Source organism: Canis lupus, chromosome 14, assembly GCF_003254725.2.
Source record: "Canis lupus dingo isolate Sandy chromosome 14, ASM325472v2, whole genome shotgun sequence".
NCBI classification, from domain to species: Eukaryota; Metazoa; Chordata; class Mammalia; order Carnivora; family Canidae; genus Canis; species Canis lupus.
Genome location: NC_064256.1, coordinates 29,136,893 through 29,157,568, shown reverse-complemented (window position 1 = coordinate 29,157,568; position 20,676 = coordinate 29,136,893). Strand labels below are relative to the sequence as shown.

The window sequence follows — 20,676 nt, the reverse complement described above, 5'->3', positions numbered from 1 at the left end:
GCATTCATCTTAATTCTCACAACACTGTAACACAGTGTTGATAATCCCATTTTAGAAAGAAGCTGTTAAGGTGTGGAAAAGTTAAATAATTAGAGTGGAATCTGAGAGCTGTGAGTTGATAGAACTGGGATTAGAGCTCACCATTTACCCTTAACCTAGCTTGTTTTTCTGATTAAGTTTTTACAACTTTAGTTTTATAAGATATATGATTGAAGATAAAATGTAGACATGTATCACAAAAGCTTGATGATTGAGAAAAATTATCTGGTTTTTCAGAGACAGTTGTCAAAACTGATTACTATCAGTAGAGTGATCATTAATTGACCTTCATTAGGAGATATCTCAAACAAATATCCATTTTTTGGACCAATTCTTTGTTAAAAATGGCCATTTCAGGGGTGCCTGAGGGGGCAGTTGGCTGAGCATCCGACTCTTGGTTTCAGCTGAGGTCATGATGTCAGGGTCAAGCCCTGTGTTGAGCTCTGCACTCAGTACAGAGTCTGCTTAAGATTCTCTCTCCCTCTGTCTCTGCCTCTCATGCTGGTGCTCTCTCTCTCTCTCCCTCTCTCTCTAATAAATCTTTTTTTTTTTTTAAATGGGCCTTTTCAGAAAAGGGAAAGAATTGGTTCAAAAAAAGATTTTACTATCTATATAAATTAAAACACTTATATTTAGTAAATGCAGGTGAACATATTCTATCTTTTCATGCACATAAAAGTACTCAATTAAAAGTGAGTGCATATTGTCAGCATCCTATGCTGAGCTTTTGGTGAGCATCTTATGACTCTAGTCTGTTTTCTTTTTCAAAGATTTTATTTATTTATTCATGAGGGACACACACACACACAGAGAGATAGAGAGAGAGAGAGAGGCAGAGAGAGAGAAGCAGGCTCCATGCAAGAGGAGCCTGATGTGGGACTTGATCCTGGGTCTCCAGGATCATGCTCTTGGCCAAAGGCAGGTGCTAAACCGCTGAGCCACCCAGGGATTCCCCCCCCCCTTTTTTTAAGAAACAGTGAAAATCGTGTTCCTTGGCCTTCCAACAAAAGATGTAAATATGCAATATTTAAGAAGAAAAACAGAATTTGAGAACTGCAGAAATTAGTTGCTTCAACAAAGTCTCAGGACTTGAGAATTTTAGTGAAAACAATAGGATATTATGAGTTAATTTTAGCTCAAATCCAAGCCTTATCTACTACACCATAACACATCCATCCCAAAATAATCAATTCCCTTCCCATTCTTCCACACAAACACATAATCACTTTAAGATGCTGAGAAAATAGAAAAAAAAATGAAGAAAGGTAATATATGTTTGTGAGAGTCATTGAAGGCATATGATGGTTTAAACAAAACTATGTTGGAACACCTGAGTGGCTCAGTTGGTTAAGCATGGACTCTTGGTTTTGGCTCAGGTAATGATGTCAGGGTGGTAAGATCTAGCCTCATGTCAGGCTCCACATCTCATTCAAGTGCATAATAAATAAATAAATAAATAAATAAATAAATAAATAAATAAATTCCATACCATGTGGAATTTTGGAGTGCCAGGGTGACTCAATGGGTTAAGCATTTGCCTTCAGCTCAGATCATGATCCTGGGGTCTTGAGATGGATCCTGGTGTGGCAAGCTTCCTGCTCAGTGGAGAGTCAGCTTCTCCCTCTCCCTCTGCTCCTCTTGCCCCCTGCTCATGCTCTCTCTCTCAAATAACTAAATAAAATCTTAAAAAAAAAAGAAACTATGTGGAATTTCGATGCAGAGATCTTTACTGCTCTGAGCCCAACGCATTACGTTGTGTAAAGCTTAATCTCAAAGAAAACCTGATGATCTCAGAGTTACCCGGTTCTTATGTTGCTTACTCTGATCCACCATGGGTAGGAACAACAAAATAAAACTGTTTTAGCATTTTACTAGCTTTTAGAGTTTGATTTTTCAAAATATTTTATTCCTTAAAGTGAAATGTATCTGGAGTTGGTGTTGCAAAATAACTTTTTATAGGAACCCACACCTCCACTTTGGTAATGCCTCTCTAGTACATTATATGACTGACACATATACCTGCATCTCTGAGATTTCAATAATGTTAAATCATACCCACCACCATTTTTAACTGAGTTAAGATTTTAAAAGTCTTTCTTCAGACATGGGTCTTGAAATTTCCTTTTGCTTTGTGTATTGTGGTATTTATTTGTGTTTTATAAATTGCAACAAATACATATGAATTAATCTTAGTTTATAATTTTATATAGCTATAAAATGTAACATTTTCTGGTTATAAGTACCTAGTGGAATGCCTTCATTTTATGCCAAGCTGTCTTTTATACTGTTGTTCCATCTGTGATCAAAATTTTATTTTATTTTAATTTTTGATTCCACAGAAAAGGCTAATGTTGTCAAGCATCCTCCAGTTGCTATTCTGCCTCTTGGGACCGGCAATGATCTAGCAAGATGCCTGCGATGGGGAGGAGGTAAAACAGCTAACATAATAATGAAAATACTAAAAAAAAAAAAAAAAAAAAGAAAGAAATACAGTGGACAGCATCCCCTCCTTAAAAATAATCCTAAACCCATCATTTTTAATACATGACAACTGCCAAGTGAATTTAGCAAATATAATTGCTTTGAAAAATGCAGTATATAATTTTGAACAATCGTCCAGGGTAGAGAAAGAAATAGTGGCCCAGGAGCTAGACTGTGTGAGTGCTGGCTTTTATTCTGATGTTAATTATAGACTTGATGGGGCAAGGCAAGCTTCTAAACCTCTTTGGTTTGGGGTTTCTGGCTTAAGAAATGAGATAAACATGGGCTGACTCTTAAGTAGTGTTCAGATATTTTTAAAAGATTTTATTTATTTATTCATGAGAGACACACACAGAGAGAGAGAGGCAGAGACACAGGCAGAGGGAGAAGCAGGCTCCATGCAGGGAGTCTGACGTGGAACTCTATCTTGGGACTCCAGGATTACGACTTGGACTAAAGGCGGCGCTAAACCGCTGAGCCACCCAGGCTGCCCTGTTAAGATTTTTATTTATTTTTTATTTATTTATTTATTTATTTATTTATTTATTTATTTATTTATTTATTTATTATTTTAAGATTTTTAGTCTCTGAGTTGTGTAACAAAATCATGAACAAAGGAAAAATTGAAAGACTAATGAATAACTTGTCCAGGAATAAATACATTAAGGAACACTTACTTTTTGAGACCCACTTTATATCAATTGGTATGTTCTGTTCTTGGGATATAGAGTAAGGATGCAAAACAAGGTCTACCTTCAAAGAGGCCTTGGATTCTAGTGGCAAATAAGTCATAAGTAAGTTGTGAGACATCCTACTAACAAGATAACCTATAACCAATATAGTGAAGGCCTCATTGAGGAAATGACAAGATAACATCGGGAGAATCCTAATAGATGGAAAAATAATAGCCATACAGAACTGAGACTAGACTTAATAGGCAGAAACGATTTCAAGTAAGAGGCCCAGAGGTAGGAAGGGACTTGACATACTCAAGGAACTCAAAATAGAATAGTGTGGATGAAATAGGGTAAGAGGGGAATATATCAAAAGGTCTTAAAATAATTTGAAATTTCATTAATAGGCTCTACTTGAAGATGCCAAAGAAAAGAAAACCAGATTTTGCTAAAGAAGTCAGAAATGAAACTAAGTAACTTTAACTTAGAGTTTAAAAAGTCTCTACTTAGAGAAGTTTAAAAAGTGTCTATTAAGTGTGAATGAGAAGCCCTTGGGGAGCTTGTTAAAAATACAGTGGCCTGACCTCACCCCAAATATGCTGAATGGAAATCTCTGGGGTGGGAACTGGGCAGATGATTTTCTTTTTAAACAAACTCCATGAGTAACTCTGATTTACAATAAAAATTTGAGAACAACAACAAAAATTTGAAAACAGTTTTTCCATGAGTATTTGGACAACTGGTAAACTTTAAGCTGTGTATATTTCTATGTATATGTGTATATGTGTATACGACAGGCAGAATTGGGGCCTAAATTACAAACTTGATAAATGATATATTTATAATTTTCATTAAGAATATAATTTAGTAGGAGAGCCAGGTGGCTCAGCAGTTTAGCGCCCCCTTCAGCCCAGGGCGTGATCCTGGAGACCTGGGATCAAGTCCCACGTCAGGCTCCCTTCATGGAGCCTGCTTCTTCCTCTGCCTGTGTCTCTGCCTCTCTGTCTCTGTGTGTCTCTCATTAATAAATAAATAAAATATTTATTTTTTTAAGATTTATTTATTTATTTATTCATGATAGACATAGAGAAAGAGAGCGAGGCAGAGACACAGGAGGAGGGAGAAGCAGGCTCCATGCTGGGAGCCCAACGTGGGACTCGATTCCGGGACTCCAGGATCAGGCCCCGGGCCAAAGGCAGGCACTAAACCTCTGAGCCACCCAGGGATCCCCCTAAATAAAATCTTTTAAAAAAGAATATAATTTAGTAAAAGAATAACTTGAAACACGGAGTTAAATCTCATAGAATCTAAAGACAGACAGATACATAGAAACATTGCTTATAAGATGCTTGTATATATGCTTGTATGCCAGTGCTTACATATCTATATTAATTAAAAGGAAGAGAATCACACATGTGGTTTCTTGTATATTCTTTGAAAAATATTTTTGATATTAAAATTATTCATTTCATTTAAATTCCAAACTCATAAAGGGCTTCAATCTCAAAATTGACATAAAAGTTCCATTCAAGGCATCTTCTCATGATTTCCTTATAAAACAATTAAAATATATTATTATCAGTAGTCAATGACATATGAATTGTGGCATATGCCAAATTATATATTAATAATAAACTCCTGTGCTTGCCTTGCATATGTTGATACTGTTTTAGGTGCTGGATTTAGAGTGAAAAAAAAAATAAATGAAAAGTTCCTACCTTTTGGAGATTATATTTTCATTGAGTACACAGACAATAAATCAAGGAACAATAAAATATACAATAACAAAATTAGATAAAAGCTATGAAAGTCTCAAACATATTTAGTAAATAATGGAGGGAAACTATTCAGCTACATAGTTGAGGGCCACTCTGAGGAGGTAATATATAAGCTATATTTATAATATAAGGCAGGAAAATAGCTTCTGAAATTGAAAGGGCTGAAGCAAGGCTGATGACTCTTGAATTATCTTTTGAATCATCTGTGAGGCAGTGGGTTGGAATGGAGGGGGGGTGGAGGAGACAGTGATTAGTGTGAGATTGGAGAGACAATCAAGAGCCAAATAATGCAGGGTCTTGGTGGTCTTGTTAAGAATTTTATTTTATTGAATTTGAAGCAAAAAGTGAAGTATGGAAAGCATTTCAAAACAGCATGATACAATGACATTAATGTCTTCAAAAATAAATTAATTGGGAGGTATAAAAAAACTGAAGAAAATTAAGAAATTGTGAAAATGTAGAGAATCATGCTTTTCCAACTCAGAACTTGTGTTATAGTTTTTGTGATTAGAGAATAAAGTTGCTGGACCAGGGTAGTGATAATGGAATGGGGCAGGTAGATAAAGTGGGGTTCTATTTTTAAGGAAGGACTGGTAGATCCTGTTGGTAGATTGAATAGGGGCTTTGGGGAAACCAAGGTATTAAGGGGGACTGCAAAATGCTTAAGTCTAGTGATTAGGAAAATGGAGATGCGATGTGGTAAAGTTTATTAAAAATTAACATGCTGTGAAGTGTGATTATTTCTTGCCAGGTGTGCAACTATCTTTGAGCAAGTTGCTTACTTACTGTGTGCTTCAGATTCCTCATTAGAGTTTGAAAAAATGATAGTGCCTATTTTGTAGGTTCTTATACCAAACGATCACATTGTTTACCTAGTGTTTGTGCTGAGTACTTTATGTAGTTGTAGCTATTATCATCATGCTTATAAAGGTCTTGATTCAACCAATAATCATTTAATTCACTGGAATATATTGAAATTTATTTTTTACAAGGATATGTTTGGGAAAATATAAGACTGTAAGAATGTAGGAAGTCCTAAGGCATTTGCAAATACTTAATTTACATGATCTTTTCAATTTTTCTAGCAGTAATTAATCTCTCTAAAATTTAAGATTATTGCAGGAAAAATGTGTCATGAAGAGTAAGGGTGTAAGCATACATTGACAAATCTAGATTGTTGCTTTCCTTTATGTGACTTGCTTTCCTTTTTAAAAATTTCTATGACGTTTTATATAGATTTGGTAATAACGTCATACCTTTACACAGAAATTATTTTTTTTAAATTTATTTATTCATGAGATGTGCACACAGAAAGAGACAGAGGTAGAGGGAGAAGCAGGTTCTCCGCAGAGACCCCCATGCAGAACTCCATCCCGGATCCCAGGATCATGTCCTGAGCTGAAGGCAGACAGATGCTCAACCACTGAGCCACCCAGGCATCCCATAGAAAATAAATATTAATTATGTTTTTATTTTGTTTCTTAGCCTAGAGGGATTAGAGGTTTAAATCAAAATAATGGAAGCAAAACACCATCATTTTTTTTTTTTCTGGGCATAAGCTTTTACTTGTATATTTAGTTAGTTTAACATGTCTTTTAAAAAAAATACATGATCTTGAGTTTTGGAATACTATTTACAGTTATGAATCGGTATTTAACAAACTTGAACATAGATAAATGCAAACAGGTAGGGTGTAAATATTTGTTAAATTGGAGACTGCAATTTGGAATTTGTCACCTTTGGAAATTAGCTCTGAACTGCAGATGTTGTGATACTCAAAATAGATTTATGGCTTACTTCTTTCCATTTCTATTTGGCTAGAAGGCTGATTGATATTAGCCTCTTTCATGCTAATCCATAAAAACTTTGAGAACATAACCAGTGCTAAAGATTTTAAGGTGAGTGGCACTACTAGAATCTAGCTGTGGTAATTAATTTTCACTAAATCCATTCCTGCTTTATTCTCTCCCAGTCAGTTGCTGTTCCTACATTTTTCTAGTGTTATACTGAACTATGCTGCTATTAACTTGATGTAGCTGGGGACAAACTTAAAATTTTATTTAAATACTGTTATTTGCTTGTGTATATGCTGAGTGTATATATATTGATATCATATTATATTTTGTTATATATTGTAGCATACTTCCATGCTATATTATACTGTTCTGTTAATATATGTAAATTCATTTATGTCTGAAAATCATCATACTTATTTTCTAATTAGTAGAATTTGCAAAAGAGGGGAATATACTTAACTTTTTATTCAGTTCAATGGGGAAAATATATATAAAATTTATTTGGAGGCTAAAATTTATTATTTTTAAAAGAAATTAAAAACTTAGAAGAAATTAAACTTTGAGAATGAGGGTAGAACTATTAAAAATGTGAGATATTTGTAAGTTTTGTTATAATCTCATACTTTAAGTAATTCAGTGTTTGTACTGAGTATAGTTATACACATTATTGTGTATATTCATTGTTTTTGAATTATGCTACAAAAATACAATATGACATCTTTAAAAAATAATATTTGGTGCTTTTAATACTTTTATCTGTCTAGTCATTGTTTGTTGTGCTCTGCTGTATGTATTAGCTAGTACATAATTATTTTACCTGTGTAAGATAAAAGATAATAGTGGGTGCCTAAATAGGCACTCCTGTATTCTGGGTGCCTTGAACTTCTAATAGTTAATTCAACAAATACACCATTAAGTAATTTATTTATCCTTAGAGAATGTTGGCATAGTACAGTGCCTCTTCTTTTTTTTTTTTTTTCTTTTAACCCAATTAGTTTTACAGTGTTATGTGTGCTAACACCTCTAATGAGGACTCATAGCCTCTGGCATTTACTCGTTCAACGAATACATTATTAAAATATCGACCAAAGTTGGACACAGAAAAAAAATCTATGAAAATATTGTCCCAACTTAAAATATCAATTCAAGAATCTGTGTATGTATCTGTGTGTAGAGTAAGAGATATTATTTAACTTCGTACAGTATTTCGAATTATGTCATCATTATATGGTTGAAAACTTTCTATTCTTATGCTTCATGTACTGAGAACTTTTATGCATTTTCTCATTTAATTTTCACAATAAACAGAAATTTTTACAGAGGAAGGCATTATTTAGGGAGGGTAAAAGCGAAATTAAATAACACAACCAGGATTAAGCTATAGTCTGAATTATAATGTTATATAGATAGATACATTTAAGAGAAAATATAATATTAAGGAATAACTTTATTTTCAGGCCATGTTGATGATCTGCAGTAGATTCATTAAAACTAGATTTGTTAAGCATTTACTCTAGGGCAGACTTGGGAAAAGAAACTTGTAGTGAGAAAGATGCAAATAACTTTAAGCAGGGCACCTGGGGGGCTTAGTGGTTGGATGTCTGCCTTTGGCTCAGGGCATGATCCCAGGGTCCTGGGATCGAGTCCTACATCAGGCTCCCTGTGGGGATCCTATTCTCCTTCCACCTGTGTCTCTCATGAATAAAAGCAAAACAAAACAAAACTCTAAGGCAGGGTACTAGTTGTAAGGTAGGGCTAGTTTGTAGAACTGCGTGCTGTGGAACTGTAGGAAGGGTGGCTTCTGGAAAAAAGTACTATCAAATATAAAATTTGCAGCAGGAGCAGAAACAAGTCAGCCAAAAGAAAAGAGATACTCTGGATATAGAATAAGAGATGATATGACATAAAATGAAAAAGAGAAGGACCTTCTACTTAACCTGAACATTTTTCTGTATCACTAGAGGGCAAAGTGTGAGGACCAGGGAGAGATGAAGAGGGAAAAGTCTGAAATCACATCCAGGCTTTTTACTTCTGCAACTAGGTAGAGGGTGTTGCCTGTCTGAAAGGGAGTTAACAGGAAGAAGATATGGAAGTAGATCATTAATTTCATTTTGAATACATAGATATAAAGTTTTGTAGGGATATGCAGTGGAGATGCTGATTTGGCATTTGACTATACTGAGAATTTGCACTACAGGAGAGGGGTATGAGTTGCGCATTAAAGCTATAACTAAAATATTTGTATGATCTTATGATTATAGTTCTTTATCTGTGTTAGTTTGTTTTAAAATGCATTGTTTGGCTTTAGAATGAGACATACACACACTCTAAAATGTATATAAATACAGCTTTTGTTATTTTGTTACATTTTTTCTCAAGATATTTTTTTTCAATTAGGTTATGAAGGTGAGAATCTGATGAAAATCCTAAAAGACATTGAAAACAGCACAGAAATCATGTTGGACAGGTGGAAGTTTGAAGTCATACCTAATGACAAAGATGAGAAGGGAGACCCAGTGCCTTACAGTATCATCAATAATTACTTTTCCATTGGCGTGGTAAGATTTTACACTAACTGTTCTTTTAACCAGTCCAGAATAATCACTGTGTTTAAACTCTTATGCTATGAAGATTTACTGATTATAAATAATTTATTTGACTTTTGTGTCAGCAAACATCTCTTCTAATGGGCAATAATAAAGCTTATGAATTTATTCAAAGTCAGAGAATCAGCAATAGATAAATTTTTCATGTGTTAAACAAAGGAAAGAAACTTTTTCTTTGTAATTGATTTGACTATTCATGTTACTAAAATAAAGGGTAGAGTGGTTTGTAAGATAGTTATGTGTTAGAGTATAGGCTAAAGCTCCACATTAGCTAAAATGTGAAATTGATGCATCAAATTTTATATTATTTTGAGATATGTGTTAAAATATTATAACCTAGTAGGTTTTTACAAATAGACATTATTTTATAATTTATGCTTAGGTCTGAAGTCTATGAAAAATGCTACTCTGACTTTCAAGTGGTTAATAAGTTAAAGGGCTAACTTTTTTACTTAATTTCTTGAAAAATCTTAGACTGCAAGCAAAATATCATTTGGCAATTAAAATAGTTACTGTAGTTTTAATCCTTAAGTAATTAACTATTTTAACAGTGATTTTATACATGTGCATACATATATATGTGTATATACGTGTACGTATATTACCTGGTAGTTATGAATTCTTAAAATATATTGTGTAAAAAATTATATTCCATTTAACAGAAGCAGTCAATATTAATCTCATCTCTTTCTCTATCATGCACACACACACACACCACTAGTAGATTATAAAAGGCATTGAGTGAATCCATGAATTTAGGATGTCAAGCTACCTGAGCAATGATCCTTTAGCAGTATTTTTTCTAAGTGTCCATTTACTTATCCGTATCATGATGGTATAATTTTTTCTCTCATTGCTATAAATAATGTGTTTATATATTTAAAGAGCCTTAAATAATCATACAAAATTCAGGCTAAATATACAGTCATTACGAGTACTATGACAGTTACTATTATTTTCAAGAAAAATGTAATGTATTTGATCTATAAAAGCCCTCCTATTATTTTTTATATAAATATGCATAATAATGTTTTTAACAGCTTTACTGTCATGTAACTTACATACAACCTAATTCACCCTTTAAAGTAAACCTTTCAACAATTTTACTAAATACAGCCAATTTCAGAGGATTTTCATTACCTAAACAAGAATACTCATGCCCATCTGTAGTCGATTCTGGCTTCTTCCCTCAGCTCTTAGCAACAACTAATCTTTCTTCTAAGTTCTACCTTTTGTGGATATTTCATATAAGAAATTATACGTATATCATATAGTCTTTTACATCTGGCTTATTTCACTTCACATAATATTTTTGAAGTCACCCATATGAACTGTGTGAATACTGTATTCTCTTTTAATGATAAGTAGTATCCCACTATGTGGACATATCACATATTGTTTAGCCATTCACTGGTTAATGGACATTTAGATTGTTTTGAGTCTTTGAATATTATAAATAATGCCATTCTCTTGGGTCCCTTTAGTGTATTTAATGTGTGTTTGTTTTGGTTAATATACTTTTTAACTCCATAATTTCCAGTTGGTCCTCTTTTTATAATTTCTAGATTTTTAATTAGTATTTTCTATTTAAAGAGCCATTATTATTATATTTTCCTTTGTTCATACTCTAGTTCTTTTGACATGTTTAAAATAGCTTTTGTGAAGTTTTTGTCTGCTAAGTTCAACATCTGAAACTTGTCAGAGAGTTTAATAATATCTGAACCACATCTAAGACAATTTTTCTGCAATGTATGTGCCACAGTTTGGAATCCCTCTGTATGTCTGCTAATTTTTTTGTTGAGAACTAGATATTTTATATAATTTATTGTAAGAATTTGGATTTGGATCCACTTACAGTGGTTATGGTCGTCTCTGTGTTTGCTAAGTGACTTGTGGACACTAATTATGTGGAGCCTTTCTCTCCTGGAGTATATGGGTACTGTTAACTCAGTTTTGCTTTTTTTTGTCTTTTTAATTCTTGTTTTTATCTTAATCCTGGCCTCCTAGGGATCACCCCTGTGTTAGCATGATTGATCAGTTTGTGCTCAGTAAGTTTGAGCCAGTACGTCTTCCTCCCTTTGCCACTGGATCTGTGTGTTCATTGTTGAATACCCAAAAACTTTAAGCATTCAGCTTTTAATATGAGCTGACCCTTATTTTGTCTCTTTTGCCCATGTATAAGAATTCACACTTAAGCCAAACATGTATAGACTATTAGGACCCATTTTGGTCTTTTCTGAACAGGTGTGCAGCCTTGCACACACATATAACCTTTTAGACAGCCAGGAATATGTAGTAAATTATCAAGGCCCATTATGGCTATCTCATTCCCAAGATCTATGGAATTTCTGGCTAGTTGGAAAGTTAGTTGTTTGCCTTAATCAGTTTTGCAGACTCAGGCAAGCTGTGACACTGGCTTTCCTTATCCATTTGCCACTGAGATTGCTCTTGTTTTAGATAACTCTCTGGGTCATGGAGTTTTTCTACTTTCCACTCCAAATCAAATCAGTTTCCCTGACAGTGAAGGTGCTTGCTTTCATGGCTTGTCCAACCCTGAGGTTTCGTAGATTTTCTTGATTGAACACTTCAAATTTTGTAAGCTTTTAGTCAGTTTCCAGTGGTCCCCACAGCAGATAATTCTTCCCCCCTCACAGGAGATACTTGCAATGTTTGCACATACATTTGATTGTCATGACTGAAAGGGGATTGCTACTGGCAGCTCGTGGATAGAGGCTGCTAACACTCCCAGTACACAAAGCAAGCCCCTAAACACACAAGAAAAAATTATATAGCTCAAAATTTCAATAGTGCTGAGTTGAGAAACTGATATAAAGAAAGAGATGTAATAAATGCAGAACTCAAGTTGTTGAAAAAGGAGAAATAGCTAAAACCCAAAGAAATGAGAGGGGTAACTAATAAAAATAAGGTGGGAAATATAGCAAAGAATAAGAAAAAATAGAGAATGTTGGCAAAACCAAATACTGGGTTATTGAAAAGACTTGATCCAGGTCTATTGCAAAATTGATTTCATAAAATTATTGTAAAAAGAATTGCAAACAAACAATGTAGAGTGAAAAACACCAGAAAAACAAAAGATAAAACCCATAAATACAAAATGTGATATCCTAATTTAAAATATATTAGGATTACATATGAAGAATAGCAAAAATGCCAAATATAAAGACAGCTTAAATATTCAATGGTATCCCATTATTGCAATAATAATCAATGGATTTCTAAAAACAGCAATAAAAAACTTAAAATATCTAAGAATTAATAAAGAATATCCAAGAGCTACATATACAAAATGTTATAACTCTCTACAGAGACATAAGGGATCAGAACAGAGACATTTCCTATTCTTAGGTGAGATAGCTTAATATAATATATAAATTAATTTACACATTTAACCTATAACTAATGTAGAGCTGGATTTTATGACAAACTTGAAAAACTTACTCTAAATGCATATGACAAAGAAAGTCAATTTTAATAAAAAGAAGTTGGAGAACTGTTTTACCAAATTAGACATGTCACAAGTGGATTGGAAATGAAAATAGAATGGTATCATGAAATGAAGAGATGAATGAATTAGAGTAGAGAGACACATAACTGAAATCAGTATAAATGTGGCACAAGATTCACTGGAAAAATCATAGATTGCTTAGTTTAGATTGCAAATTGCTTAATGTTTAAAAATTAGTTTCCCAGGAAGAGAAAATTTTGTTAGAACTCTACTTTACATTACATACGTAATCACAAGATATATTAAAGTATTAAATTTGAAATGCAAACTTTAGAACCTAATAAAATAATATATAATAAAATATATTTATGATTTTGAAGTAAACCAGAACTAAATAAATAATAGTGGATTTTAATTGAGCTTATTTTAAAATGGTCTTGTTTCATTTGATTTGGAGACTCTTTCAGTGAGTAAAACATCAGAAGGAGGGGTATTTAGTCATCCCTCCCTGGGACTGGCTTCCCAGTGGGCCAAAGACTCAACACTCAGGGTTACAATCAGAGCAATCAAAGAGTTCAAGTGTTGGCTGCCATTCAGTAAGGCCTCCTTCTATTTAGCAACTTGTATTTCTGCCTCAATCAGTAAATCCAAAAAACAATAAAATGAAATGAATTATTTATCTCAAGCTATTCCTGAATATATAAGAAGTGTGGAATTAGAGTATGGAAAGATGAGGGGACATTTCAACTTTTTGTTATTGCCAGAATGGGAAAGATTAAGATGGCATACACTTTGTACTTGAAATTAGCTCTTGGAACCTCACTACCTGATAGTTACAAGGTGATCTCAAAGTTTGACAATACTGTCATGGTTTCCATTATTTCAACTATTTCCCTCCATTTATTGACCCTCCATTTATTCCCTCCATTTATTTATTTATTATTTAAGTGTTTTACACTTTACACACTGCTTCAAATTTTTAGAAAAACCTATGATGGAAAGACATAAATATTTTCTTCATATACATTATTATATACCCCTTGTATTAGAGTGGGTTGAGTATTGGCACAAACAATCCCAAAATATCAGTGGTCTGACAATTAAAAATTAGTTCTTCCCTTACATAATACAACAGCACAGGTTAATATTTGGGGCGAGGTTCTAGTCCATTTGGCCAGTCAGTGACCCAGGCTCCTTCCATCTTGTGGCACCACACTGTAACTACTCAGCACCCTATCTAGTCAAAAACTGAGTGACAAAGAAAGAGTAGGTTGTAGGAAGAGGATATTTATGGGCCAGGTCTGGAAAATGTTCCATTCATAACCCCTTGGTTATATTTTAATCATTTAGCTGTGCCTGATTTTAAGGAAGCTGGGGAAGGAACTCTGTCTGGCTAGGAAGAAAAGGGAAATTGGTAAATAACCAGCCCATTTCTGCTAATTCCTTTTGTGTAATACTTTTCAATATTAGCCAAAACAATTGGAAATAATCTTCAAATCATAATTAACTCTGAAAATAGATATTCTTGTACAGTGGTTGTCCTTCAATAACAGCATAATTTTAAAGCACCTACTATGTGCCAAATACTGTTTGAGGATTGGCAGTGAACTAGATAGAAGAAATCTTTGTAATCGCTAACTTTGCATTAATAGTAAGGTGAGAGAGAATTGTCACGAAAGGCCGAATAGCTGGAAATTAGAAGCACAGATTATAGAAATTAATAAAAAGCAACTGGTATTAATAAAAACCATCCTGATTTTGCACTTGAAAAAACTATAGATAATCTCAAAAATCCCAGGAAGAAAACTGTCCACACGCTGCATCACCACCATATCACATATGCCATTACTTTTATCCTCATAGTTGATTCTTCATTTGTTTAATTAATAAACAAAACTAAGCCCCCCACCCCTTTTTTTTGGTCAGGAATTACAGGAATGAGTTGAAGAGATCACTTCATTATTAGAACTTGAGAGTTTAACGGTAGAGAGAAGCCTTAAAAAACAAATGCACAAATACAGATTTTGTTTTCAGAATTATGATAAATTCAGTGAAAGAAAACTAAGTTATTATGAGCTAGAATAAGGACAACTTTAGATCTCATGGCCAGGGAAAGACTAGAAAAGAAGATGCATTTAAGAAAACATCTGAGGAATACTCAAGTGAGCTGGCCACTAAAGAGATGGACAGAGCAGCAAGCAGGTGTAACTATAAGTGAAGAGATTGAGGTGAGAAAAACTTGATGTGTTCAAAGACCTGAAAGGTCTGTGTGCCAAAACATAGTGAGGAAGGTAGAGGTGAATGACAAAAAAGGGCTGTAGCAGAGGTGGCTGCTGCCATGTCTTGAAGACTCTTGGAAGCCAAAGTGTGGTGTTTGTCTTGGAACCAAAAGGGACCATTAAGTGATTTAATAATTATAATGAGGAAATGAAGTAGTCCAATTTAAGTACAACAGGAGCTCTTCTACACATTTAACAGAAAGGTAAAGTGTCATAAAAATGATGCATAGTATTTTAAATATTTTAACTTAAAACTTATAATAAATATGATTGAATTAGCCAATCTTCCCTCATAGGCCAGGCTAATATCATTTCTTTGAATATGGATCTGGAGTTCTACAACGTCGGTCCTTTGTAAGTCACATTCCATACTAATCCATCCAAAATTTCCATTTGTAGTTTCTTTTATGTGGAATAAAAATCCAAAAGACACTTAAAATGCAATCTGAGTATAAGATCCGTCTAGATTTTTACAATAGTTAAATGCTTTTTAATGATTTTTCTTGCAGGTAATTTTCTAGCAAAGATTATATAATTCTACAGCAGTTTCAGCATTGCATTTATATCAAATCTACCCACATCTTCATTTTTATATAGAACAAAATCATTTTCTGCCTGTAATCATATTTTGCCTTTTATATAGCATGCGATTAAATTATGTAATTATAATAAAAAACGAAAATTGGTATAAACAGTGTTGGAAACAACAAAAATCATTCTTGGTAAGTGTAAACCTCAAAATGTGGAACTACAAACATGCAGGTTTACCAAAAAGTCATAGCTGAGAGGGACTAGAACTGAATTACAGGGCTGCTTTTCAGTATCCTCAGTTGAGGGATGTTGGCATGCTGGCCTGTGGGCCTGTGGACTGGATGGGCATGTCCCCCTCAGTGTCCGGAGCAGGCAGGGCCACTCCCAGACCTCTGCTAAGAGTATACATGGCTGCTTCCCAAACCCCAGACTACACTTGAAGAAGTCAGCTCCACTCTCTACTCACTGTCTTCAGGCACCCCAGTTAGGGAGTCTAAGACTCTCTCAGAGCTTTTCTATAGATGGCCCAGTCCCCACATGTTGGGGTGGGGAGAGGGAGCTAATTCTTGATTGTAGGCCTTCTCTCCATCTGCAAATCCTGGCTGGCTATTGAGAGGCTTCTGTGTGTTTTCCCTAGAGCAGTGCCCTGGAATCCTGAAATTTGTGTGCCTTCCTGTAATACTGCAGAGTTGACCTGGCAGTCTGCACATGCTCAGGGACTGGTGGGCCAGGCTCCCTACCCCGCCTCCGCCCCGGCCCCCATCCAGTCCCCACACAAGAGCAAGCTCCCGGGGGGAGTGCTGTTGGGACAAGGTGTTGTGGGTGCGCCTTGGGCCACTTGGGGTTTCCCCAGTTGAGGTTTAACAAACTGCTTGTGGGCAGGCCTGATGTGTCCGTGCTTTGAAGGTTCCATACTTTTCTGCTGAGTTCCAAGTGCATTTTGGCTCTGAGGCCTTGCCTCTCCTTCCTGCTCCCAGCCTCCATCACCAGCCAGCTGGGCCAATGCTCTCAGTATTCTGGGTGAGGCAAAAAAGAAGTGGCGTGTCCTGCAGTGGGGGCAAGGCTGGGGAAACTGCACCCTCACAACACTCTCTGGTGAGAGAAATCTCCCTGCTGAGGGTCCTCGCTGTTGGTTCTTGGGGGAGGGGAGTGCGGATGAAGTCAATTGTTCTTCTTGCCCTCCTCCCTCTATTTTCGGATTTTTTGCTCTGCTGTTGTGCCAAAACTTCACTGGACTGACTCCCACAAAGGTACTCCTCTATCAGTGGTTGTCATTTTCAGTGTTCTGGGGGCAGGTGTGGGGCTGGGGGCTGATAACTGAAAACTCTTATTCTGTCTCTTGATGCTATTACTCTCCAAGAATATGTTGATGTTTTTTTTTTTTGTTTTTTTTTTTTTTAACAGAAAGAAATTAAATACACAGCATAAAAGTTTGAAGATATAACTACAACTATGGAAAATATTTAAATAATTGTAAGAGTATGTGATTTTCATCTTTATGTCATTAAACTTTATCATATGCAAGAAATTGAATATTTTGCATTCAAATACAAATATCTGAAATTTGCTGAAAAGAGTAGCAAATCTAAGCTAGTTAGTAGTTGTCAAACTTAAGTATATATTAGAATCAGCTGAAAGGCTTGCTTTGAGCTATGAGCATTATACCCTGTCTTTCTATTTCATTAGGTCTGAGATGGAGCCCAAGAATTTATGGTTCTAACAGGTTCCCAGATGTTCCCAGTATTGCATTTCTAGGATCATGCTTTGAGAAACCCCCAGCTCTAAAAATGTAGACAAAGACAAAAAAGTAAAATGTAGTAAAATAACTGCTTTAGTAGTACTGTTGCCATTTAAGATGATCTTGCACAGGAAACAATTATTATAAGTTATAAGTTATTTCAGAATATATACTAAAATGAGGATGTCTAGGTGGCTCAGTTGGTTAAACATCCGACTCTTGGTTTTGGCTGAGGTCATGATCTCAGGGTGGTGACAACAAAAGCCCTGTGGTAGGACTCCATGCTCAGCAGGGAGTCAGCTTGAGATTCTTTCCCTCTTCCTCCCCTCCATTCACATGCTTTCTCTCTCAAATAACTAAATTAAAATCTTAAAAAAATAAAGATATTAAAATGGAATATTTTCTCATTCATTTTACATAGCTTGCAAATCTCAATATCAGTACTTCATAAACAACCCCAAAAAAGAAAATATACATGTGAATATAAATGCTACAGTTACAAACAACATAATTAGCAAATAAATTTAAGTATTATATTTAATGACTAAAATCTATTGACTAAGATTTTAAGAAAGCCAAATGGATAAATATTAGCATAATTATTTAATTTAAGGAAAAACCAGGTTTGTCATTTTTCATGATTAAAAACTTGACAATATGTAAAACCTTTTCTACAGATTAATAGTTAATATCATATTAATAGGGGCATACTAAAGGCATTCCAAATAAAATCAAGAAGAATACAGGATTTTTCCTTTTTTTTTCCTTTTAAAGATTTCATATTTATTTATTTGAGAGAGAAAGAACACGAGTAGTACAGGACGGAGAGGGAGAAGCAGTCTCCCCGAGTGGGAAACCCAACTTGGGACCCCCTCTCGGGACCCTGGGATCATGACCTGAGCTGTAGGCAGACACTTAACTGACTAAGCCACCCAGGTGCACTTTAGGAATTTTTCTATCACTACTTAGTTAACACTTTTAGAAAAGTGAGCTAATTTAATGTAAACAAATTTTAAAAAGTTATACATGTTGAAAAGTAAGAGACAAGATTACTATTATTTAAAAGTTATATGGTGATATAGTAGACATGCATAAACTAAAAATTAGTAAATCAATATAGGGTGCCAAATACTAGATAAAGGTACAAAAATATGACCATGTAGCTGTCCTTTAGGAAATTACCAGTTAATATATTAATATAAATACAATTTAGTCAAAAACATAATTTAGTTTAAAATATCAGATAACTATAAAATAGCAAAATTTATATTTTATTTTATTTTTTATTTTTGCAAAATTTATATTTAATAAGAAAAGTATCCAGCCTATATGGAGAAAACTAATTTTATTCAAAATTATAAACTAAGACCTGAATAATAAAAATTCACCTCATGTTCCTACCTGGGAATATTTAATACTATTAAGAGATCAAGTCTCCTTAATTAATTTATACATTTAGTCTATTGCTACTGAGAATTCTTATAGATTACTAGAAGTTGTTTTGATAAATGGTAATATACAATTGGAAATACTGTCTTTATAAATTTTTTTGAATAACAATTAATATCCTATAATGGCCAGTTTTCTTGCTGTGTACAAAATACTACCAAGTTACTGTAACTAAAATATAGTGGCAAAAAACAGATAAATACAAGGCAATATAAAAAATTAGATCAAAAAATTATATCGCTACATTGCAGGGGTTTTAATATTTGTTTTGTGTTGAATTTTCAGATCATTGGGTAAGAATTAAATGCATAATAACTTAGGTTGCATAACTGCTTACTAACTGAATGAAGATAAATTATATTCCTCTTCATATCCATGTGAAATATACGTCAAATAGATAAATTATAAATTGATGTAATACTCTTAATGGATATTAGAAGAAAATATGGAAGTGTACTGCTTAGGATAAGAGAAAACTGTCTCAGGCAAACAGGAAACTTAAAACCCATAAAAGCAAAGGAAATTACAATTACTTTTCATAACCTTTCATTTAAAAAAAAAGTTAAAATTCATTAACAGTTAAACGTCAATGAAAGTATTTTCAGCACAAGCAATAAAGATGGGGTTAAACAAAAATAGGAATTCTTACTAAAAAATAAGCATCTAATAAAAAATCTACTAAGATTGTGAGCATTATAAGAATAGTCAGATGAAAAGATTCCAAATGTTATTAGTTTACAAGGAAATGCAAAGTTATGCAGTAGGTATCATATTTTGTCTTTCAGACTATTAAAATTCACAAAGATTGATAATATATGATGTTGATAGTATGTACAAAAAATAGGCACATTTGGAATTTTGTGATTGGTAAATTTAATCTTTGGAGAATAATTTGATTGCATTTGTTAAAATTAAAAATGAGAATAACTTTTGAAGCATCAATCCCATTTCTAAGAATCCATTCTACAGAAATGAATGATACAAAAGCCTAAGCTACATCAATTATATATAATGACATACAATTGTGAACAACCTACAAGTCTATCAATTTTTAGATATTATACAACAGGAAAAGAGGTCCCAAAAGTAAAATGTTAAATCACAAAAGCAAATTGTCCATAAGTAAGAACTGTTTCTTTTATTTTTCTTTTGTGATGGGGATGATTTAGAGGTTTCCTTAAGGAGGTTGTGAGATTGAGTTATGGACTCCAAGAGCTCTCACAACAATACATAGCACCAGTACTTAATAATTAGTAATGATGATGGTGACAAAATATGAATGGTTTTATATAGCTCTGGGTCTAAGAGCTTATAAGAGTCAGTAAATAGGAACACCTGTGTGGATCAGTCAAACATCCAACTCTTGATTTCTGCTCAGGTTATAATCTCAAGGTTATGAGATAAAGCTTCTTGCTCAGCAGGGAATCTGCTTGAGATTCTCTCCCTCTGTCCCTCCCTCTGTGTCTCTATCTCAAATAAATAAATAAATATTTTAAAAAGAGTAAGTAAATATATGTTCAAAATATTAACTTCTGGAGTGTGGAGGTATGGAAAGGGAAATGAAACTTTCTCTTCTTAATATAATTCAAAAATATCATGGGACAATGGGTAATCATTAGAATCTCACAGGATGGAGGCACCTGGGCGGCGCAGGCCATTAAGTGTGTGCTTTCAGTTCAGGTCATGATCTCAGGGTAATGGGATCGAGCCCCAAGACAGGCTCCCTGCCCAGCAGTGAGTTTGTTTCTCCCTTTCCTTCTCCCTCTGCCCTTCTACCAGCTTGTGCACATGCTCTTGCTCTCTCTCTCTCTATCAAATAAGTAAATAAATAAAATTCTT

At 34.1% G+C, this 20,676-nt stretch overlaps 1 protein-coding gene across 8 annotated transcripts in view; it reads left to right on the top strand.

The window, feature by feature from the left end:
* Positions 1-20,676, top strand: part of DGKB (diacylglycerol kinase beta) — a 695,350-nt gene that overhangs the window by 288,726 nt on the left and 385,948 nt on the right. For all 8 annotated transcript variants that reach the window (XM_025464249.3, XM_025464247.3, XM_025464246.3 and 5 more), the window contains 2 exons: positions 2,379-2,468; positions 9,166-9,326. In XM_025464249.3, the coding sequence (XP_025320034.1) occupies positions 2,379-2,468; positions 9,166-9,326 (251 nt within the window). The remainder of the gene's footprint in view (positions 1-2,378; positions 2,469-9,165; positions 9,327-20,676) is intronic.